At 41.5% G+C, this 24,524-nt stretch overlaps 1 protein-coding gene and 1 long non-coding RNA gene across 5 annotated transcripts in view; one reads left to right on the top strand and one right to left on the bottom strand.

Annotated features, from left to right (window-relative positions):
• The window catches only part of SEMA6A (semaphorin 6A), a 126,746-nt gene that overhangs the window by 77,254 nt on the left and 24,968 nt on the right, over positions 1 to 24,524 (top strand). For 3 of the 4 annotated variants that reach the window (XM_039543692.1, XM_039543691.1, XM_039543693.1), the window contains exons 10-19: positions 267 to 484; positions 4,461 to 4,592; positions 8,074 to 8,229; positions 10,288 to 10,464; positions 11,128 to 11,268; positions 11,391 to 11,471; positions 12,891 to 12,949; positions 17,458 to 17,478; positions 17,611 to 17,661; positions 23,576 to 23,740. In XM_039543692.1, the coding sequence (XP_039399626.1) occupies positions 267 to 484; positions 4,461 to 4,592; positions 8,074 to 8,229; positions 10,288 to 10,464; positions 11,128 to 11,268; positions 11,391 to 11,471; positions 12,891 to 12,949; positions 17,458 to 17,478; positions 17,611 to 17,661; positions 23,576 to 23,740 (1,201 nt within the window). The remainder of the gene's footprint in view (positions 1 to 266; positions 485 to 4,460; positions 4,593 to 8,073; positions 8,230 to 10,287; positions 10,465 to 11,127; positions 11,269 to 11,390; positions 11,472 to 12,890; positions 12,950 to 17,457; positions 17,479 to 17,610; positions 17,662 to 23,575; positions 23,741 to 24,524) is intronic. The other variant, XM_039543694.1, reaches the window with a different exon arrangement.
• Positions 1 to 24,524, bottom strand: part of LOC120407733 — a 64,388-nt gene that overhangs the window by 38,900 nt on the left and 964 nt on the right. The gene's annotated exons all lie outside the window — the stretch shown is intronic.

Below are 24,524 nucleotides of genomic sequence, written 5' to 3'. Positions count from 1 at the left end.
AAAGCTAAGCAGTCTGTATGGAAATGAGTTTATATGGGCTGAGAACTGATCTCCTGGAGGATTTATGGCTGGGTATTAAATGCCTCAGCCTTATCTTTTATAGCACACTCTTCCAAAGCTGAATTTTCCTCTGTTTGTTATTTGTCACAGATTATGGAAACATGGGATTAAATTAAGCACCTCGCTGTGTCATTTCTATTTTTTTTAATAACGTTTCTCTGATCAAAGAAATATTTCATTTTCTCTATTTTTTTCCTTCACTGCAGGTAGTTTTCCCAAGAGTGGCTCAGGTTTGCAAGAATGACATGGGAGGATCTCAGAGAGTTCTGGAAAAACAGTGGACTTCCTTTCTCAAGGCTCGCCTGAACTGCTCAGTTCCTGGTGATTCACACTTCTACTTTAACATACTGCAGGCTGTTACGGATGTTATCCATATCAATGGCCATGATATTGTCTTGGCAACCTTCTCCACTCCTTATAACAGGTAACCAGTGCAGTAGCTTTTTGGCTTGTGCTTAAATATGTGTTTTGCCTTTTCATTGCAGTTTCTTCTTACACTTTAAAACTACAAGAAGCAGTAGCTATTAAAATATAATTTTTATTTAGCATGCACGTATGGGCACCCATTTTTCCAATTTTAAATACTCTAGTATTGTTTATTACATTAGATGACTGATGCTTGAGATGAGTTTTAAATCATGTGCTACATGGTCATATACGTTAGGCACATTGTCATTTATGCTGGAATAATTGTAGATAGGAGACAGAAAACTCTGCAATGTCCAACTTGCAGAGTTTCCTACTCATTCTTCTATTGGCAGAGTGTGGGTTGCCCCTCCCAGAACCCCAAAAGAAGCCCTGGGTTCTTCAAGATATATACAGATGTCCCTTGCCTCCACCCTGCCACCTTACCCCACCAACTCCTGCTAGCCCCTGGCAGTCTGTCTTCTGGAACAGCTGTTCTCTTAAGGTCTCGACCTGGCTGCCCACATATTCACAGAAAAGGGCTCCAAAGTGTGGACAGGATAGTAGTGGAAGTTAACACATCCTCATCTTGTGTTAATCGCTATAGCTCTCACCATGAGTTTGTAGAGGAGAAACTGGAAGACTCCAGATCTAGCTTGCCACCATCCTGTCCCCAGGGGCGGCTCTAGACCCCAGCGCACCAAGCAGGCGCGTGGGGCGGCCCTTTCCCGGGGGGGGGCGGCATTTGGTTCCGGTTGAGCTCCCGCCGGCATGCCGGCGGCAGGTCCACCGGAGCCCGGGACGAGTGGACCTGCCGCAGGCATAACTGCGGCGGGTCTCCTCTTCCCGCGGCTCCGATTGAGCTCCCGCAGTCATGCCTGCGGCAGGTCCGCTCGTCCCGGGCTCCGGTGGATCTGCCGCCGGCATGCCGGCAGGAGCTCAACCGGAGCCGCGGGAAGAGGGGACCCGCCGCGGGACCGGGGAAGGGCGGCGCAGCGCACCGTGCTGCTTGGGGCAGCCTGATTTCTAGAGCCGCCCCTGCCTGTCCCTTCTAAGCCAATGGAGCTGTAACCCCATGATGCTCCATTAAGGGGATTCTGAGAGGAAAACAGCGGGCATGCCAAATGAGAGGAACTCTCCCATTTCATTGGTGCAGGATCGCCTCTGTGCATAGACATATCTTCCTGTGTGTTTGTACAGAACCTAGCACAATAGAGGCCTGTTTTTGGTAATGGCACTGCCACAACACAAACAATAGAACAACGGGTCTCATTATTATTTAACACCTGCATTTTATAGTTCAGCATATAAAGGCTTTCCATGACATCTGTTTAGAATTTGTTACATGCTGCTTGGTAAGTTATTAAAACATGTAACTGCATCTAATTACTGAGGTCTCAGGAAAAGTTAAAAAAATGTTCTAATTAAAGAAAAATTCCTGCAGGGCCCCAGAGGGTCTGTTTCTTTTCTCCTGTTCTATATTACAAGGGACACTGGGGCTGCAACATGAACTTTATTGCTGGAGTTCATCTGCTCTTGGCCTACATTTCCCACCTACAGTCAAAGGGTGACCCCTCTGAGGTCAATGACAAAACTCCCACTGATTTCAAATGGGAGCAAGTGCAGGCCTCCAATGTATAATTACTGCTTCTGACAACAAAATTAGAGTAGCTGCTGTGGAATGATTATGCCACAAATGCAGGACGTGACTTCAAATAAAAACTAAGCAAGAGGAGCAGATGATTCTCTTTTCATGCAAATCACCTAAATAAAATAATAATTAATAAAAAATCAAAAGAATGCACTGGAAAGTGGGCTACATCATCAGAATTGCCTCTAAATTGAAAGTTTTCCAGTGTTTTCCATGCTGTGCTGCTAGTAATCATTAAGGTGTCTACTACTGCAACCGTCAGCCCCGAGACCCACCTCCTTGCAGCTGACGTCCGGAACCCTGCCACCCTGCAGGAGAGAAGCTCCTAGACCCACTACCCTGTTGCAGGGCAGAAGCCCTGAGTCCTCCTGCCCCCCCCCCCCGTCAGCCTAGCAGCTGAAGCCCAGAATCCCAAGCCCAGCCCACACTGGGCCCTGGAGATTTTATAGCGTGTTGGGGAGGTTTTGAGGGCTCTGGGAAATAATCTATGAGAATTTAAGACTTGGAAACCATCATATAATATGTGAAGTATTATTCCTGTGGGCAAGGTCTTTTTTGCAGGGAATGGGAGGATGTAAATTGTGGCTGGAGACACTGCAACAACAGATCTATGCATGGAGTGGCTAAAGCTAATTTCTTATCCATTGAGTGGGGCCTTGTAAAATGTCTTCGTTCACAGGAACTAGAAAGGACTAGTAAGAAGGGAGGCCTCAATCCCTGCCAAGAAGTAGGCCATGGGTCTGGGTCCAGCTCCTACTGGGTTATGGGGAATATTTGATATGGCTTGCTGTTCCCCCACTGTGCTAAGTGGATCCACCTGCTGCGATCCTCAATAGCCAGACCTTTGGCCTGCCCATATCCACCTCCACGGGGCTCTCTTCACTATGCAGGGAGTGTGGAGTTGAACTCTGCAGGTGTTTTTGTTCTCTATACCAAACCTCCTGCTGTTAAATTGCTTTACGCCCTTCATTAGGGGCTTAATCTTATAAAGTGCTGAACTCTTCCATCTCCAATGGGACTTCACTGGGAACTGAAGGTGCTCGGCACATACAGGAATTGCTCTTCACCTTTCAGGATTGAGCCCTAGATACTCTAGACACCCTCAGTTAGACTCTCAGGACCAAATTCACCCTGGTTACACCAAGATGAACTTGGCTCTCTCTCTTTAAAATGTTTCAGAATGTGGACTCACATTAGCAACCTTTGCACTAAGTCTCCTTCCATGAGACAGCCCACCCTTTGGAGAGCTAATCACCTCCCTTTGTTTCAAACAGAGCTAGTGAGGTTCCCCTATTTCTGTTTCAGTTACTAGCCCTCTGGATGTTGCATTTTGAAATTAAAATGACAAACTCTCATTAATATTTATTAAACTATCAATTTACGTTCCCTTCTAAGTCTTGTTCTATCCCCCCCATAGTTTTGTTTCCACTTTCAAAGGCCAAGGCACAAGGTGTCTTCTGTGGTTTATTATAGTCCACTAGCCAAAAGCCTGATTACAAATCTTGGCCAGCTGGTGCTCAGTATTTATCTGATCAACATCAAGCAGCGGAAGTCAGACACAATTGCAAGAGTTCATAAAGGTAGATAAATGAATAATTCATAACTTAAAGTCATTGACCAAGGGAAACCTCTAAGCCCTTCCAATAGTGTTTATATAAGAACGTAATTATATTTGGACATGGTTACTATCCGGTTACATGCAAATAATCAAAGTCCTAATTGAAATTTTTAGTGGCTATAAGCAACACTGTGTTAGTTTCTGCAAACTCTTTACAGTTGATTGAGTTAACTGTGTGTAGGAAGTCAGTTAGAAATGTACAGGAAAACCTGATGGAGATCTGAACCTGAAAGGATGGTGTGATACTGTTCAACTCTCAGTCTTAATGGGATCCTTCAGCACAGAGAGATGCATCAGCTCTAACTTCTGAATTATCTCTAGATTGTATTTTTGGGGCACATCAAGGACAGTGAGGATCAGCACTGAGAGTGAATTATGAATTACAGGAACTTGACTTTCCAAGTACTGGGCACTAAATGAATAGCCTGTTACTCTTCATACATCACCAATGGCAAGCAGAGTTTCCCAGATTCTTTTCCCTTTTCAAGATTACTGAAATTCGTTCTCTCTTTAGAGGCTTTTGAAACAAGTTATGCTAACAGGAACTGACTACCCATTGGTACATTTCAAACATGGGGAAGCCTTTTACTGTCCATACCCGGAGGTTATAAAGTTCAGGACTAAGTAGCCAGTGACAGGAAAACTTCTATGCAGCATGTTTTTCAGTCAAAATTTTATGCATAACTGCATAATGAGTAACAATTTCTGGGAAATGTCACGTTGCAGCATCCCTGGCTCTGCGGTCTGTGCCTATGACATGCTTGACATTGCCAATGTATTTACTGGGAGATTCAAAGAACAAAAGTCACCAGATTCTACATGGACACCAGTTCCTGATGAGCGAGTGCCCAAACCCAGGTATGCATTCATATGCTGTGTAGTAATGGATTGTCTTGGTGCACACAATACAACATGTTAGACAGCTTGAGCAGCTATGTGAGATAAAGATGTAATGGGAAATGCATATTTTAACTGAAATAGGAATTCAGCCTGATTCTGATCTAAGTTATGGTGGTGTATCAGGAGTGGTCCTTTGAAATCAGCTTTAATACAGGTCAGATCAGGATCAGACCCATTAGGATCAAAATCAGGGGTTGCTTAAGATGGTATAAGTTACACATTGTCAGGAAATGAATGGCACCAATTTGCCATTCAGGGGTAACATAACAAATATAACTAATGTGTCAAGTAGAAGGAAATAAGGGGGAAGAAGGAAAAGCAACTAACTAGAGGGTGTAAGATTAAAAAAGGGGATCTGCTTTATCTAATACCACCTATTAATTGTTTCCCTTATGTTCACTTCCCTTCCACTCCCTTCAACATGTTCATTGCACTCATTTTGTAGACCCATTAGATACCAGTTCAGTGCAAGTTACACTACCTTGCCACCTACACCCATTTGTTGACTCACACTCAGAGCCAGATTCCACTTAATGGTATACTGGTGCAAATCTGGAATAATTCCATTTATGTCAATAGAGTTATGCCACTATAACCATTAGTAGAATCTGGCCCCAAATCCATCATTTAATTGGTCCAAAAGACTTCTGTTACACCAAGTCTTAATTTGGCCCATTATGTTTTAGAGACTTACCGAACCTAGCATTTCAATTTCTTCATTAGGCCTGAGTTTATCTATCTTCAACTTTATTTGTAAGTTGTTCCCTGGACAGGAACTTTGAAATGCCATCATATATATGTTATGTCTACTGTCCCAGGGACAGCCCCAGGGAGCACCTGAGCAGCGGTCCCTGGGACCTCAGAGCAGAGGTTGCTGGGGGCAGTCAGCCCCGTGGCCAGTGCAGGGGCTAGCCATCGGTGGGCCCCCACAGCAATGATGTCCTAGGGGCCCCACAGAGCAACAGCGCCCGGAGCTGCTAAGTTTTAGTCGGGTATTTATATAGTAAAAGTAATGGACTTTTGTTGTGTGGATTTTTTGTTTAATGCCCGTGACTTGTTCATGACTTTTACTAAAAATACCCATGACTAAATCTTAGTCTTACTCATGCCTACAGTACTGGGTGTCACAATTCAGGGCAACTACACCTGTATTCCTCTCTATGGCACAGCAAGGGCACCCACTCTCAGGCTTTCAGCTCCCTAGAAGTTACCTCTCTTGGATGGAGCCATGTGTCTCCCTCCCTCCTGACTAGGATATTTCCAGGCTGCCCAGGATTATACTGTGATTTTCCCAGCAAAACACAGTCTTCCTAAACAGGCCTGCTTGCTTCTCCTCTCAGAGACAGCACATAATGTGATTGCCAACAGTTATGAGTTATCACCCGGCACTTACTATGCAGGCCTATTTTATTCATAAGGAAAACACTACAGAGGAAACATTAAAACAATAAAAGAATCTACACTCCTGCTAATAATCTTACCAGGGTTCACCCCAACTTTAACATGGGCTCTGGTTGGAGCAGTCCTTCATATCTTCACCCTAGAGGTTTCCTTGTGATTTCAGATGCAGATGTGGTCACCACATCTCAAAAAAGATATATTGGATTTGGAAAAGGTTCAGAAAAGGGCAATAAAAATGACTAGGGGTATGGAATGGCTTCCCTATGAGGAGAGATTAATAAGACTGGGACTTTTCAGCTTGAAAAGAGACAATTAAGGGGGGATATTATAGAGGTCTATAAAATCATGACAGGTGTGGAAATAGTAAATACGGAAGTGTTATTTACTCCTCAACACAAGAACTAGAGATCACCAAATGAAATTAATAGGCAGCAGGTTTAAAACAAACAAAAGGAAGTATTTCTTCACACAACGCACAGTCAGTCTGTGGAACTCTTTGCCAGAAGATGTTGTAAAGGCCAAGACTATAACAGGGTTCAAAAAAGAACTAGATAAATTCATGGAGGATAGGTCGATCAATGGCTATTAGCCAGGATGGGCAGGGATGGTGTCCCTAGCCTCTGTTTGCCAGAAGCAGGTAATGGGTGACAGGGGATAGATCACTTGATGATTACCTGTTCTGTTCATTCCTTCTGAAGCACCTGGAATTAGCCACGGTCAGAAGACAGTATACTGGGCTAAATGAACCTTTGGTCTGACCCAGTATGGCTGTTCTTATGTTTAAGTTGATCACAGCTCCAGCTCAGAACAAGCATAGTCATGAAAAGTTTATTCCAGGGGTAGGCAACCTATGGCACATGTGACAAAGGTGGCACACGAGCTGATTGTCAGTGGCACTCACACTGATCTGGGGGGCTCTGCATTTTAATTTAATTTTAAATGACGTTTCTTAAACATTTAAAAAAGCTTATTTACTTTACTTACAACAATAGTTTAGTTATATATTACAGACTTATAGAAAGAGACCGTCTAAAAACGTTAAAATGTATTACTGGCAGGCAAAACCTTAAATTAGAGTGAATAAATGAAGACTCTGCATACCACTTTTGAAAGGTTGCCAACCCCTGTTAGTCCATCCTTTATACAGGGGTCTTTGATCTGGGGTTTCCAAGAGTAGGTAATTAGGAGACAATGGGTCTTTCTCCAAGGCATAGCTGCCAACGGCCTCCCAACTACCTACTAGAAAACCCACTTCACAATATTCTCCCAAACAGTTATTTGAAGTTCCTAACATTTACATTAGTCAAGTCCCTAGAAAAGTTACATACAATCCTACAGTAACATGTAAACAGTTGCTATTGTAATACAATGGACTCCAAAGATATTAAATCTACTTCAAAAAGGTTTAACTTAATTCACTAAAATTAATCTTTATTCAATGAGGTTTGTTCAGGATATTGCAGGATACTGTCATTCTGCCACACTGGGATTCTCATGCTTGTCAGAAACAAAGTGAAACCACAGTAAATAAGGTGTTCACATTGATGCTGGGTTCTCCCACCCCCACTGGGCTGTATTTTAAACATTTTATTTCACACTGTAAAAAAACAACTTTCCCCTTGTAAATTAATAGAGTACACTTATTCCATGAGAAAGTGCCACAGTACTGGGGCCAGTTAAAGCCGGGAGAGTGCCTTATCCATGTACAGTATTTTGCCAAATAAGTCTGTACATTTATTAGACTCCATGTGGGTGGATGGACTGCAGACTCATGTATTTAAAACTTCATGATCTGCCTGTTTGGGTGTCAATAAATCAAAGTATTCCTGAGATAGGCAGAACAGAGTCCTGGAGTCCCACTAAGGTCTCAGCAGGCCCAAAGGAAATCTAACAGTACTTCATTTGGTGGTATTCTGAATTGTTCAGCACAGAACCTTTGGCAAATTCTTGCCTAGTGCCAGATGCTTAGAAAAGCAATTCACTTATTTAGTGCCTGAGGACAAATCTTCTAAGTACTTTCCCCCCTTGTTTTATTTAGACCAGGTTGCTGTGCTGGCTCTGTATCATTAGAAAAGTACATAACCTCCAATGAGTTCCCAGATGATACTCTAAATTTCATCAAAACGCATCCTCTCATGGATGAGGCTGTTCCTTCAATTGTCAGCAGGCCCTGGTTCCTGAGGACGATGGTCAGGTAAATAACTAACTTCCAAATGGACTTTCCTAACCCTCTTAACATGCTGTCAGGATGTGTTAATGAACTATGCTTAGAATATTTTGGAATTCTAATAATCATTTCTGCTGTGCGGAGCATGAATCCAGCAATGAATGATGACAGTACTGAGTAGATGCCACAGAACTCCCAGGGCAGCTTTCAAGACTGGAAATGATTTCTGTCCTTTCCAACCATGCTGCACTGAAACCAGATTGCAGAGGAAATGTAGAACAGGGAACATTGCCCTGCATGTTACCTTATGGGTCAGTATTTGAAACAGCTCTGTAGAAAACTTTGGGTAAAGTTCAACAGATAGCCAGGGGATGTGTCCACAGGAAATAAAGATGCTTGTCAGGATATGTTCACAGGATACAAAGATGTCTGTCAGGATATGTGCTGGTGTGTTTCAGTGTTTGCACAAGTGTACAAACAGAAATAATCACATAACCCCCATCTGTTCTATGACAATGAGAAAAGAAATAATAATACAGAGATTTGTACAAAGGCACATAAATCAACAATCCTCAGATTGTCACCACCACACATTGGGAAACACATTTCTGGTCTATTCTGTAAAGGTTCTTACACTGCTCTCATCATGATAATATCTAAGCACCCTCCTCTAGCGCATTAAGCGAAGTGACTAACATCTGCCTCATGTAGTTTATTCTCTCGCTCTCATTCTCTCCCCAGGGGGAGAATTGTGTGTGCAGTATAGTGTTTAGTTTGGGTTGGGTTTTGTTTTGGAGGAGTTTTTTTTAATGTACATGTTGCTATGTGTTTATGTTAGAGAAGACAAGGTCAAACAAATGCACCTAGCACTTGGAGAAGAAGGTGATAAGGTTTGTGGTGGTCTGTGAAAGTTCATTCCACAGTCTTGGACTGGCCTCAAAGTTTTGTCTCCCACTTTATCCTTATTGTAGAAAATTCCATTGTGCCAGAGGAGCAGAAGTGTCAACCATGGGAGCTCTAGATGGTCTTTTAGATACCGTGGGCCCAGGCCATTGACAGCTTTGAAGATAAAGGCCGAGACCTGGAACTTGAGTTAATAGTCTATTGGAAGCCAGTGTAGAGAGGGGAGGAGAGATCTGATGTGTTTGTGGTAGCCCATGTTGTTGAGAAGATGTGCTGCAACATGCCTGTTTTAGATGGAGTTTCCTAAGGGATGGAGGCTTCATGCCCAGGTATATTGCAGTGCTATTATCCAGAGGAAGGTGAAGGTATGTGTAAGGAATAACGAAGGACTGGAGTCATTGGCATTTCCCAGCCCACCAGAGAAGACAGAAAGCTGCTATGTGAGGACTTAGCATCAACGAGGAATCGAGGCACACTCCTAAACTATGAATCACATTGATCCATTGTGAGGGTGTGCCTTCAATGAAAGGAGACCACACTATGGCTGCAAAATCCTCTAAGGTTTTCTTCTGCCCACTAGCATCACCTTTGTCTTGCTCAGGTTCAGCTTCAACAAAGCTGTTCTTCATCATGAGCTGATGTTGTCCAATCCCTGAGCTATCTTGGTGGTAGTGGTATGGTCATACGTGGTGAAGTATAAGTTCAGCTGATTTAGCTTTTCAATATTGTGCTGACACAGCTTTTACTACCAAAAGGATGAATATGGATATGCCATCACTATTGCTTTCCATGACAGAATATGAAATTTTAAACATTTCCACGCACTAATTTTCTTTCCCTGCTCATAGAAGTCATCAGACTAACACTTTGCTTCTGATTGGAAGGGTAATTGCTAAGTGGTTTCAGACATTTATGCACCTCTTCAGCTGGCTGCTTGAGCTTTGCTGCTGCAAACACTTTTGCTAGCTGTATAACATACATATTCACACACAAAACAGCATCAGTTTGGTGCCCAACTGCTACTCGCTGTGTGAACTAATAGGGTCATTTCAACTGAAAAAAATAGTTTATATTTCTTATATGATTACTAGAAAGCTATCAACTATTATTTGAAGTGGGAAAAGTGATAAAATAAATGATAGACTAACTCAAATAATGACAAATTCTATGTTGTCGTGCTAGATACCGTCTGACCAAAATTGCAGTAGACACTGCTGCTGGGCCACATCAGAATCACACGGTGGTTTTCCTGGGATCAGAGAAGGGAATCATATTGAAGTTCTTGGCCCGGACAGGAAACAGTGGTTTCCTAAATGATAGCCTTTTCCTGGAGGAGATGAATGTTTACAATCCCGAAAAGTACGTATCTGGTTCTTTGTACTCATTTACGGGACAGCAGTGACACGTCTAAATTTCCATGGTGCAGGTAGTCCCATGAAAAGGGTATGGCCACGGAATTCAGAGTTTGAGTCATTTTGAATGTTCCTTTTGTGTTTGCTTCCCTCTTTTCTACATTTTATTTTATGTATTTTAATTTCAACATGTATAGATAATTGCCCATCACAGGCAGCTCTTAAGCACCCCTGACAATGCAATCCAACAAAGACAAAAATAGCAGTAGCTAACCAACAACTTGCCCATAAAAATGAACCCCCCCACACTCAAAATGCTGATTCCCCTCAAAAACCCAGCCCCAAAAATAAGACCTCCTGACCTTCAGCCCTCCTCAAGTGTAAATAGATTGGTTTGGCAGCATACCATAAAGGTTAAGGAGGGGAGTGAATTTGAAAGTCAAGGAGCTACATGGAGTCGTCCATACTGGCAGCTCCCCCTTGTACATATCCTTTTTAACAGTTGTTTATATATCTTAGTAACAATGATTTTAATAGAGTTCATGTATTCTTTTCCCCTGAGCTAATAATTTCTCCTCTCTGGAATTCACTCAGATTAAGAAATCATTATGTTATAATTAAATTTGCCAAGAGAATCCATTTATAACATTATCCTACTCTGTTAAATCAGGTGCAGCTATGATGGGGTAGAAGACAAGAGGATTATGGGAATGCAGCTTGACAAACATAGCAGGTCTCTCTATGTAGCATTCTCTACCTGTGTGATAAAGATTCCCCTGGGACGATGTGAGCGGCATGGCAAGTGCAAAAAGTAGGTGTTTTGTGTCAGGGTTTCTCCTCACATTTACAAACTCTTTTTCAAGCCATATTGAGCATTAGAAAACTGAAGAAGAGAAAATTCCAGACTGCTTTATGATCTTCTTCTTTCTTAAGGGCCTGCATAGCCTCCAGAGACCCATACTGTGGCTGGGTGAAGGAAGGTGGGGTATGCACACAGCTGTTACCTGGTGTAAAGTAAGTAACCATTGGCATTGGACAGACAGAGTAAAAATTAGGGGCTTTAGCAGTTATGCCAATCAGATGCACTTTTGGACAGAACTGTTTGAAAAAGCCCCACAGGAGCTCTTGGAAAAAGAATGTGCAAAATGTTTGCTTTCATCCTATTTGCATTCTCTGGAATTCCAGAGTATGATTTGATGCAAACTCTCCACTGATTATTTACCCTTAGGAAAAAGAAAAGAAAATAGATACACAGTAAGTCCCGACGTGTATTGCTCAAAGAGGGAGAACTATGAGCAAGTTTGGCACTGGTGCCATCAAAGCTGATTAAAAGAGGCAATAGAATCCAAATTAGATTACTGACGCAGTTTGACCACCGAAAACAAACAAAACCAGCCCTCCTAATTTACTGTGTATTACTAAAATGAATCACAGCTCACTAAAGTACACCGAAAGAATTGTTGGGTCTCTTATTGCGTAACAGTGGAATTTCAGTACTTCATAACAACATTTTAAGGACTCTGAAAGCTTGTTATAAATGCATTTATAAATGCCTCCTTGCAGGCAACAGATCCACCTGAAAGGTCTCATATTTTGGCCAGGTCTGACACACCACAAGCTTGCTCACTTTAAGCCTTTACTGTAAATCAGAATCTTGGTACAGGTGTATTGTTAACATCAGATAAACTCCATATTCCTGCTGACAGGAAGCCCCCTGCTTCCTTACAGGTCCTCAATAAATATATAACTGCTGCGTTATCATTCTTATACCTAGATCAGCCATCTTATTCTCTCTATTACTTTAGAATGTTTTTTTAAAGATTCACTGTAGATCTTCGTTAACTATAAGTGCCCTATTGCATTCTCTTCATTACAACAATGTGGACTGTGCCTCAGATGGGCCATTTGGTAGAATAGTATTTAAGCATATAGTGTTGACATCTATTTCTGCATCTGTGAGCATTTCTGTAGTGTTTATTATCATAGTTCCTAGGCTCAGTACCTACATATTGGCTTAATGTATTTTTCTTGTCAAAATACCAATGCACCTTCTGCAGAGTACAAGCAAGTTCAGATAGAATCATAATTGCTTTCTGATAACTTCATTGTTTGTTTTAGACTTATCACTTTATTCACAGATGTTCTCCCATTTTTCATAAAGATATGTATCTGTTTTCCTGATTTAGCAATACAAGATGTAGTAGATTTTGCAGAAAAATATGTCAAAGCATCTTCTGCACCCAAAAGAACCATTAAGAGGTGAAAATAACTCAATTTGTCTATGTTTGCATTTTGCAAGTTTCCCAGTGGTGTATTAAAGAAATGACCAGTTTCTCTCTGTATCTTTATTTCATTTTTAGATGGTATGATTTCTCTCCGGTGATGCCTGTGAGTGTTGTTATTCACACTATTATGTTTCTTTCTGTTATTTAGGTTGGCATTTGAGCAGGACATAGAGCATGGCAATACAGATGGCCTGGGTGACTGCCAAAGTAAGCAAAGCTTTTACTCCCTGTTTATCTTGTGTCAGAGAATCTTACAGACTGCCCAGAATCACCATTACCTGCCAGGGCTTTATTGGTAGCAATGAAAAACATAACAACAGCAACCACACTTAAAGTAACCAGTCCAAGAAAAGCATTTGTGTGCCTGTTTAAAGAAAACAGCATTTTGGTTTATACAAACAATGGCACTTGTTTTAATGGCAATTGTGTTGTGGGACAAATCCAGCTCTGAAGGATATTAATTATAGCAGCTGTATACACTGTATCTTCGTTGCCATTGTAAAATCAAGGGTGGGTTGGTTTATGTGTATGATCTTGCATGCAGGGTCTCAGCTACCCCGTGCAAAATGAACATTTGTTGCTTTACAAATGTTGGGTGAGATTGTGACTTGGTCTGTGTACCTGTACATGAGAGCCCCTCTGCTCTCTTTACTCAGACCTTGAGTCGCAGCCCACAAGGGTAAGCAAGGCTACTCTTAGTCCCTCTCTGGAACAGATGGGCAGCAGTGACTTGAGGAGGGATGAGGAGTGTGCATAGCCTTGTCTCCACTCCCTACTCACTGGCCGGCACAGCTGAGCCAGCATGTTGTGGGAGGTAGTACTTTGCAACTGGTATGGCCAGCAGTAAACCCTCAGGAGTAAGGGGCAGCATGGAGGGAAGTGTGACTCCCTGAGAGGCAGTTGCTGACTTTGGCTACTCCTGAGGAAGTGCAGCTACCCATCACCCCTTATTATGAACTGTGTCATGTGCCAAAATATAGCTCTTTCAGATTAAGCATATTTAAATTTAGACTTTAGGAAAAATACAAGTGTCTGCATAATAAGCCTAATCTTTTATTCTTTGTGCATCCAAAACCCTAGGGGGTGAAATCCAGACCCCACATAAGTTAATGGGAGTTTTGCCCTTGTCAGTAATGGTGTCAGGATTTCATCCTTGTTGCCTACAGAATTGGGCTTGTTTATGTTACGGACTTTTTTTCTGATTTCCTTGAATTTATGTACATTTACTAACAGGGACAATGTAGACAAGGAGTTTGGAATGCAGACTAATTGCTTGGGACCAAATTCTGATAAACTGAGTTACCATGAGCAGGGCCTAGAGTATTCACATTGAAGTCCAGGGCACTCTGGTCAAATACGGTGCTAGTCAATATGATGAACAAGGCTAGGAGAATGAGGCCTTTGGGGTGAAAGAAATGACACACGTTATATGGCCAAGCATTTAACCTTCAAACTCATGGACTGTACATGTGAAGTGATTTTTTTAAAAAATGACCCTTAAACTCTGCCTATTTGTGCTAACTCCATGAGAAGCATTTAGAAAACCCATGCCAAAAATCCTTTTAATAACTACTCCCATGGCATGGCTTTACGCAAAAGATCTATGTCAAAATTCGTTCAGCAGTGCTTAAGGTTATGTTGAGCTGCATTTGACATACTTTAACGTACCTTAATATCCTTAAAGAGCCTCAGCATTTTTAATTGGAGAGAGATTTAATACAAACCACATGTAACTTTACAAGGTAAATTTCTTGTGCAGCAGAGTGCAGAATTTCACCTCATCATTCCCAGCAGTGGAATCCTGCAGCACAATCCCTGTATAAAACTTTGGATAATATGCCTCTTTATATCTCAGAAATTCAGAGTGAAAGCTGTCACTCAGTCTTTAAAGTGCGTGGTGCCCAGGGACTGCAGCACGTTGCATGCAATGAAATCTTATGTGCTGATTAGAGACCCCAGAAATATCTAGGGCTGCGTTCAAGACGGCCATTATTCTTAATGTTCTTGCCTATGTTGGTTTAATTCAGAACCCGGACATTACTTTAAACCCATGCAACCAAGAACTCAGTTCTTCATAAAACAATTTCCGCTGCTGCCTGTGGCCACAATAAAACTGCTGAAGCTGAGGAGTTAATGTACAGTGAGCCAACACTTATGGACTATAGAGTAATGGAGCATGTAGACTGAAGGCCAGAGTGTGCTTGACTCGTGCACAGACGCACTGCTGAGGACAATGCAAGGACCCTCCCACTCCTTACACAGCCATTTCTTATTGCAGGGAGAGCTCAAGGGTTTAATCTTTTGTATCAGATGTACTTAGATTTTCAGAAAGCCTTTGACAAGGTTCCTCACCAAAGGCTCTTTAGCAAAGTAAGCTGTCATGGGATAAGAGGGAAGGGCCTCTCATGGATTGGTAACTGGTTAAAAGGTAGGAAACAATGGTAGGAATAAATGGTCAGTTTTCAGAATGGAGAGAGTCTATACTGGAATGAGTACGATTCAACATATTCATAAATGATCTGGAAAAAGGGGTAAACAGTGAGGTGGCAAAATTTGTAGATGATACAAAGCTATTCAAGATAGAGCTACAAAGTGATCTCACAAAACTGGGTGACTGGACAACAAAATGGCAGATGAAATTCAGTATTGATGAATTCAAAGTAGTGCACATTGGAAAACATAATCCTAACTATACATATAAAATGATTGGCTGTTACCACTCAAAAAAGAGATCTTGGAGTTATTGTGGATAGGTCTCTGAACATCCACTCAATGTGAAACCGCAGTCAAAAAAGCGAACAGAAGGTTAGGAATTGTTAAGAAAGGGATAGATAATAAGACCAAAAATATCATATTGCCTCTATATAAATCCATAGTACGCCAACATCTTGAATACTGCATGCAGATGTGGTCACCCCATCTCAAAAAAGATATATTGGAATTGGAAAAGGTTCGGAAAAGAGCAACAAAAATTACTAGGAGTACGGAACAGTTTCCGTATGAAGAGAGATTAAAAAGAGTGGGACTTTTCAGCTTGGAAAAGAGATGACTAAGTGGGGACATGATCGAGGTCTATAAAATCATGACTAGTGTGGAAAAAGTAAATAAGAAACTATTTACTCCTCCTCCTAACACGAGATCAAGGGGTCACCAAATGTAATTAATAGGCAGCAGGTTTAAAACAAAAGGAAGTATTTCTTCACACAATGCATAGACAACCTGTGGTACTCTTTGCCAGAGGATGTTGTGAAGGCCAAGACTATAACAGGGTTAAAAAAAGAGCTAGATAAGTTCATGGAGAATAGGTCCATCAATGGCTGTTAGCCAGGATGGGCAGGGATGGTGTCCCTAGCCTCTGTTTGCCAGAAGCTGGTAATGGGTGACAGGGGATGGATCACTTGATGATTACCTGTTCATTCCCTCTGAAGCACCTGGCATTAGCCACTGTCAGAAGACAGGATACTCGTCTAGATGGACCTTAGGTCTGACCCAATATGGTCATTCTTATGTTCTTATGTGTGTATAACACCGACAGACCCCAGTCATTGGTGTGCAGGGTCAAGCCTGGGACTTCTGGAGCTTAGCCTATGAGCCTCTGCTGCATAGGCTAAAAGCCACATGGTCCTTAGTTAAGGCTGTAGCAGAGTCATTAATCTCTAAGTGGTCTCAGTGCCACTAGAGGGAACAGAACACCACACCCTGGAGGTGTGTGGGTCATATATGCATCCCGCCTACTTCCACGTCAGTCTGCTTCATGGACTAGGAGGATAAGGTAGCCTGTACTCTGGGTCATTTGAGAGATTTATGCACAGTCCCTGCAGTGCTTCCCATGGGGTGACATGGCACCTATCTCAGGACAATATCTAAATGGCTCTTATTGTGTATGGGTTCAGTCCCACTTTTCTTAAAGTCCATGTGATTTTTGTCAATAACTACAATGGCAGCAGGATCAAGCCTGTTTTTATATTTACTCTGTATAGAGTTTCATATTTGAAGCAGAGAAATCCATGGTACCCTTTACTGCAGTGTCATGTACATAGAGACACCAAGAGTGATCTCACTGTAGATTTGGTCCTCCCCACAATACCAAATACTGACAAAACTCAGCTTGAGACATGGAAAAATTAGAGTGTGGATTTCTCCAAATTTCTCCTTAAGCAGACACTTAATGACTTGACCACAATCAGCACTTGCAGATTTTGAATGTGAGAATAAGTTGAGGCTTTAACTATTTAAATGTCTGATAACTAATGGTCTATGAGGCAACTGCCCTGTTCCTGTCCCTTCTCAAGACCCATTTCTGCTGCGATGGTTACAAGAAATTGGCCAAGTTGAATGGCAGTGGGGGATATCTGACATCAGTCACCTCAAAGAAGGGTGAGAAATGATTCAGAATCAAGCTGTGCACATTTTGTGAAATTCACTTATTGGGACTTGATCCTGCAAAGAGAGCCATGTGGTGGCTGGGGTCTGCTTGCACTGTTGTCTTTGAAGGAGTGAGGCTTTAGCTCGTAAGCTCTTTGGAGCAGACACTGTGGTCTTCTTCTATGTTTGTGCAGCATGTAGCACATTAGTGGGCTGATTTTGATTGGGGCACTTGAGCACTGACACAGTACAATTAAATAACAGAAGCGTAACAGGTTTTGTTAGTAGTAAGTACTTAGCACTGTGTGAGAAACAATGATTTTTATCTCTCATTTTTGTTTTTCTTTCAGATTCCTTTGTAGCACTGAATGGTAAGGAAGTTCTTAGTCACATCATTTCCTAACTGTGCTGCTCAATTTTGGAGGGATCATCTTACTAACCTTTTAAATATTGTCATGCCTTGATTTTTCTATAATTTTTTTCCTAATTTATTTTTTTCATAGCCATTTCAACTGCTTCACCAGCTCATGAAATATTTTACAACACAGTGTATGGTCAGTTTATTGATATTTTTAAAAATTCTCCCTCAGGTCCTTGTGTTAGCTGGTAGACCCCATTCCCTAATAGAAATTGGTTTTTTTTTGTTTTGTTTTATTGGGGCCTGATTCACTAATCTTAGTATTATTTGTGCTTTTCGACATACAATTTTCCATCTTGGACCAAAACTAACTTAACTGAGCTAAAGCAAGTTATGGCCAGTCTTAATGATACTCCAAATTCAGAACTTTTAACCAAGCTGACCCAAGCATGCTTCACCAGAACATCTAGAAAGATGACATGGTACAGTGAATACATTTTGTCTATTCACTGAGGAAAAGAAGGTAGGAAAATAGGTCCATCTAGCCAAGTATCCTGTCTGTGACATCAGCCAGTACCAGAAGCTTTAGGGAGAGGAGCAAGAAACCCCTTCTCGGGCAGTTATGGAATAACCTACCCATAAGGAAAATTTCTTTGCAAGCCTCATTAGTTAGAGGATGGCTCATGCCCTGAAACACGAAGGTTTCAATTGCTTCCAAACGTCTGGGCTGCCTTATTCTTGCTGGTGCTTCCATGTGTTGCCAGATCCCAGCAAACCATCTGAAAACAAAGGGCTTCACACTAGAAAGTTCTAACTTCCAGAGCCAAAGAGTTAGTCATTGCTTCCACAACGGATCTTCCTCCAATGCCAGATATCCATAGGCTGAGAGTGACGTATGGTATTACTCCCAGTTAAGGCAATGGCATATTCCCATTGACGTCAGTGAGGCTGGGCTGGGGCTTAGTGATCAGACTCCTATCAGGCAGCACTGGACTAACAAGCCCTGGACGAAAAAAGCAGATCAGAATTGGGACAAAATTAGCACATGCTCTGCATGTGCAAGTGTAGAGTGTTTTCAGCGTTATTCTTCCAAAGCATATAGCAGTAATTGATGAATAGTAAAGTTTCTGAGTTTGAAAAAAAAGAAAATTGCCCTGTGTATAGTACTGTTGTTCAAAAAGATTTTGATTGGCAAATGCATTGGTACTCCCACTCATATGAAACAAAGCTTTGCAGCAGGGCTGTGGAGAGATATTTTATTGGTTATGGACTTTGGTGGAAGCTGCTTTTTTCATCTGACCAAAGAGTCATGAAGATGGCCCTCAATGAGAAGCATCACAGCTCCAAAGGGTGTGTATTTAAAAAAAAAAAAATCACTATCTCCTTCTCCCGAACTGATTTATTGCATTAACATTTCAAAAAAGGATCTTATTTATCTGGTACTATGGAGAAATGCTACCTAGTGCTAACTTTAAGTCCCAATCACACCTTATCTGTCACCTAATACTAATGACATGCCTGAGGCAAATCCTGATATGCAGTCATTAGATCAGTGAATTTTTCTTATTGGTGCCGTAGTTAAAATACAAGTGGTGACATTATGATGCAGTTGACAGTCCTTCTTTCCTCCTGCTTTGCGCTCAGACAAACTACCAGAGAAAAGGGGGTTACAAAATCTTGTACATGAAGAGAGAAAACTCAAACTCTCCACAACATACAGTAAAAAACAGCCTCATGTTAACAATTCACTGTATAGACACACTTATGTTTGGTATTTTAACTGAGCCAAATAAGTCATTTTAGCATGAGACAAAAAGTATACCTACTTTAACTAAAATTATATAAACAGTGCATTTACTGTTATTGAACATAATTAAATGCAAAATTAAATGGCATTTCATTATGGCTAGAACCTTAGAATGCTGGTATATATGAGCATGCCAATCAAATTAATGCTCAGGATGCGTTTGGAACTTGTGGGATATATATCTATCTCCAAAGGCATCTGAAACTCCAGATTCACAAGGCTTAGGGCTGCTTCCTCTCATACTTGTTTTACACCATTTTTACTCCAAGTTTATGCCAGTGAAAGTGAGAAGAGAGTCAAGCCCTTAATCTTTGTATTCTTGGCATCAGCATCCTCCTGAATTTGGCAGATGGGGCAGCCTCGCTTGATCTATAAACATCTATAAAATGCAAAGCCCACATCGATGACTGTTCATGCACATTCGTTTTTCCATGCAGAAGGCCACTCTGAAGGTCAGATACATATGGAACAAAAACCACATATTTAGACGAAAGGCTAAGATTCTTAGCTTAAAGCAAGCTTTCCCCCGTGCAAAATTGTATGCAACTTAATTACCTTTTGGAAACATCAATTTTTAGTGAATTGGGCCCTTATTTTACCCCCTAGCCACATTCTCCCTCTGTAGTATTGATTTAGCCTTTCCCTCTATCTGTCTAATTAGGTTGCTATAGTTGTTAATAGGATAGTGTGTGGAGCATCTTAATCTCTAGAGTCTTAACACCTTGTGCATATTAGAGCAACTATCAAATCCATATTGCATCCCTGACTGTGTTAAAGCTAAAAAAATCATCTCTTAGTTTCATGAAAATATGGTTAGAATGAGTTGTAATTACAGAAATACAGTTCTTCTGACTCATCATCAGTGCTCACAACACTAACCATATTACAGCTTTCAAATTCCTCAACACGCACTACTCTGGTTATATCTGCTTTCTTGTTCTTGCTGTATTATTGTGATTACAGACTTGCAAACAAAAAGCTTTACAAATTAATCACTACATCACTTTTTTTCAAACAGCATGTGTCCTTAAACTTCTGCTTTCAAAACCAGTGCTTGAGGAGCACCATAAATCCGCAGTTGTTCAGATGGGGGTAGTTTAAAACAACAGCAGAATCTTAATGAGGAAGTAACTGTAGACATTTTTTTTAAACATAAGCCATGTTAAAATAGAGCTGTTAGGCCTGGTTCCCATTATGCTAAAGCTACTTTGTGTTGTTGTAGTTGTGTAAAAGGGCTTTAAAGTGGGTGTAAATATAACTTAAGGCCACTTTATGCAGGCAGTGTGTTATAAAGTAGCCTTAGTGTACTTGAGAAAAAGGCATATTACATTATATATGACAGTCATTGCTGAGGAACAATCACTGTGAGTGAGTCACCCCTGCACAGAGGGGCAGCACTAAGCCTGTGCAGCACTTTTAACCCTTGTTTTCAGTGCTTAAGTAACACATACACCTATGCAGTGCGCCATCATAAATCTAAATTTCACAAGGGACTGATTGTGTCAACACTCACAGGGCACGATGAGACTACTGAGGGGAACAAACTCTGTGCCCAGCAGTAAGTGTTTGCAGGATCCAGTCTGAACCCAAGTGGGAAAGGTTATTGTTCTAATCTGCTGCTGCCCCTTGCTCAGATGAAAGCAAATGTATCTCAGCTACGTGTAGAAAATCATTTCTCAATGCATACTCTACTAACACTTTAGTAACAGAGTGAATAGACTGATTTCTTGCATTTGTGTGAAACACTTCTCTACCTAGCTGCCATCTGGTACACATTAATATCATCATATAGCTATAGCTTTCTATTACAAGGAGTTCTCCATGTATTTGTAGCATATGGTTCAGGAACGCTTTTTGTAAAGAATGTGTCCCTTAGGCATATCTTTCCCCTAGATTACCGTATTAAGAAATGTTTTTCCTTAACTATACTTATTGCATTACCATAAAATTGCCCCTTGAACACAGCTAAATTGAAAGTGTCTGCATGGAGATGGGGGCACAAAATGCATATCAAATACAGGTATAAATTATGACTGCTATTTGGCAATGCTTTCTCCTAAGTCCTTATCAAGCTAGGACTAACAGCTTTCTTATGTTGAGTACAGCATTATTTGTAGGGCTGATCAAATATTGTACAGTATTGCAGTGGTTGAATGGGGTGTCAACTTGCAGTCTGGAACCCCGTGAATACTGGCACTATGGTTTTGTATTTAGAGAAAAGAAGGCATGGAAGCTCATAAACAACCTAGAAAGTGGAAGTTCTGTCCTGTTGCTTCTGTTATTTCTTTGGGCTGAGCACAGGAGCCTGCAGGCATAAAATGGTATGGTAGAAAAACCTTACAGTTCCAGTATATTCCTAGTTTAAGAAGGCACATATCTGCAGGAGCTGGCTCTGTATTAGTCCCTTTGCATAGAGGCGGCTGTTTGGAATTCTTGGAGACAAGGCAGCAAATTTGGTTCCGAATCCATCCATGTAACTGTTACCAATATTTCCAGCAAATATTTCTGGCTCTACAGAAATCTTTAGAAGTGGATAACCACTTAGCTTCTCTTTTTTTTTATTTAAGCAAAATTAAAAAAAATGCTCTATTTAAACAAAATGAAGCCTGTAATTTGCAGTATTTTAGAAAGACTGATAGTGGAACCACACTTCCTGTCATGATAGATTAAAGAATAATATAGTGCCCTTGACAGTATCATCCTTCAGCCTGGGGTACACTGCTAAATTAATCTTGTTAATGATTAGCTGTAGCATCTCAAGACTGAATCCATGGTAAAAACACTGGAGCTGACCTCCTTTCCTGCAAATTGTATCAGTTAAATACAGGCGATAGTTACATGCATGTCTTGTGTTAATATTGTTCAAAGTGCTGCTGTGTGTAACCCTATGTGATGACTCAGAGGACCCCCTCAAAAATATAGGGAGGCACAGAGACATTTTCTGTCTCTCCACAATAATTAATATTCAGTACAGCGCCTTTAAATCGTAGCAGCAACTTAATAGAGCTGCTGCCTTTTCACTGAATTCATTTGCAACTCAACCTTGTGAGGTGGTTAAAGGACTCTTTCACCCACACAGATCAGTTCTCCACCATATCCCAGCTAAATCTCAGTTCATGTGAAAATTGCCTTGTGCCTGGCTGGCCATCTCTCATGGACATGTTAATCTGAACCATGTCAAAGGTGATTGCCACAACCTCTATAGTTAAAAACAGCAATAACGATCGCAGAATCATTATAAAACCCCATGGAACTATAAGATTTAAGATTATGTCTCCTGTAGTGCATGGTAAATTGCAATAGCCTGCATAGAAAACATAATGTGGTTTGGAGCCAAATAAACAGCCTGAAAAAAAGCTTTTCTTAAGCAGGAACAAATTAAGGTTTGAAGGTGCCTGGATTGATTTTAAAAAAATAGTTTTATCGGTAGGGGGTTGGTGGGCAAATCTCACCTGGAGACTGCTGCAGGGGCCACTAGATCATGGTCATGAGACAGGGGTATTGACACTTGTGTTCCTGCTCTAGATCAGGTGAGTGCAGCCAGGACCCAATAATCTGTTTTTTGCCAGCACTCCTACTCCCCTTTTGATCACACTAATGCATCCATTTGGGCAGAGACCACTCCAGAGTATTAAAGTAGTGTTAGTGAATCACAGAGCTTATGGCTTTTCAGAAAATTGATGCCATCATCAGAACATGGTCAGGCCCTGGACAATCTGTCCTGCCCCTGAGAGCACAAGGCAGGGATCAGCTGCCCTATCCCTGCCACAGTTAAGCTGTCATTCACCTTAAGAACAGCAGCCTTGTCTAGAGTAAAGTTTCACCAGTTTCACTTTAAGTTGGTTTAAAAAAAATCAATTAACTTAAAACAGTGTGGACATGCTTAATTCAGTGTAAACCAGGCTCATATTGTTTTAGCTCAACACCTTCCTGAATTAAGCTAACTGGACTGAAATTGTAGCAAGAGTGCCCACAGCGTGTTTGGCACCAGTTCAACTCAACCAGTTTAAACCAAAACCTTTAGGTAAACCAGTGACGTTTTGACTATAGCCAAGGCCCACGTCTCCCACTGACATAGGCACAAACATGCCCGCTCTGACTACTCAGAAAGTAGTTTGTCTTACAGCTGCTACATTTCCTTTGGGCAATGTTGTAAAAGGCTTTTGAAACAATTCTTGGTCTCAAGAAACCCTTCTAGCATTCACAAAAAACAATGCTTATTTTATGCTCCTGAGTGTGAGCTAGCATGGTGAGTGACTAATGTGTGGTGTCTTCCCTAACTGTATTTGTAATGTAAACACAGGCCACTCCAGTTCACTAGTTCCAAGCACCACCACTTCTGACTCTCCAGCTCAAGAGGGTTATGATACTAGGGGACGTATGCTGGATTGGAAGGATCCGGTTGGCTCATCTGAAAACACAGATCCATATGCGGCAGTCTCATCCCATAATCACCAAGACAAGAAGGGTAAGGCCTTGGAAATGAATCCATGTGGTGGTGGGGGAGGAGGGAGTGACTACAGTGTAACTGCTTCCAGCTGGATCATGGTAGCCTGTAACAAAACTCCTGCACTGTAATTAAAAGCTTATTGGAAAGGCAGAAACAAAATCACTAATCTTAGACTTAGTTCTTGATATTCACTGACTAAGGAAACCACACAAAACAAATGTGAGTAGACTATGTGTGACTGGGGAAGTGTGGATTTAACCCTGTTTAAACATGATCTTCATGACTTAATGATGAGCCACTTCCACCGCTTTATATTATCATTAACACACGGAGCTTCTATGGTGCCTTCCATCCAAGGGTTGAAAACTACTCCGCATACTATAATTAATTTAGCCTCATCGCCCTGTAAGTTAGATAGGGAAAGTGAGGCATGTAGAGATTTAGTGGCCACATTTTTAAATGTATGTATGCACTGAAAGATGTAGTGAGGTGCCAGGTCAGATTTTCAAAATCACCTGGAGCTAGATCCATAAAGGGACTTAGGCATTAGGTGCTGTAAGGGTCCGGTGTGGGGGCTCGGCCCTCTCAGGTGCGGCCTGGAGCCAGGCCGCCTCACTACACGGCCTAAATCAGTAGTTCAGTCTCCGAAGGTCCAAGCCCTCAGTCAGGGCGGGGCAACAAACAGTAGTTCAAGGGCTCAGGTCCTCAGGCAGGAGCTGAGCAACAATAGTTCAGGTAAGTCCAGACTTTTATGCCTTAGTGCTGGTATGAGGGGGAGACTGCCACCCGTGAGTGGGGTGGC

This window comes from Mauremys reevesii, linkage group 6 (assembly GCF_016161935.1).
Source record: "Mauremys reevesii isolate NIE-2019 linkage group 6, ASM1616193v1, whole genome shotgun sequence".
NCBI lineage: Eukaryota > Metazoa > Chordata > Testudines > Geoemydidae > Mauremys > Mauremys reevesii.
The sequence above is the reverse complement of the archived record's forward strand: the minus strand, read 5'-3'. Positions and strand labels throughout refer to the sequence as shown.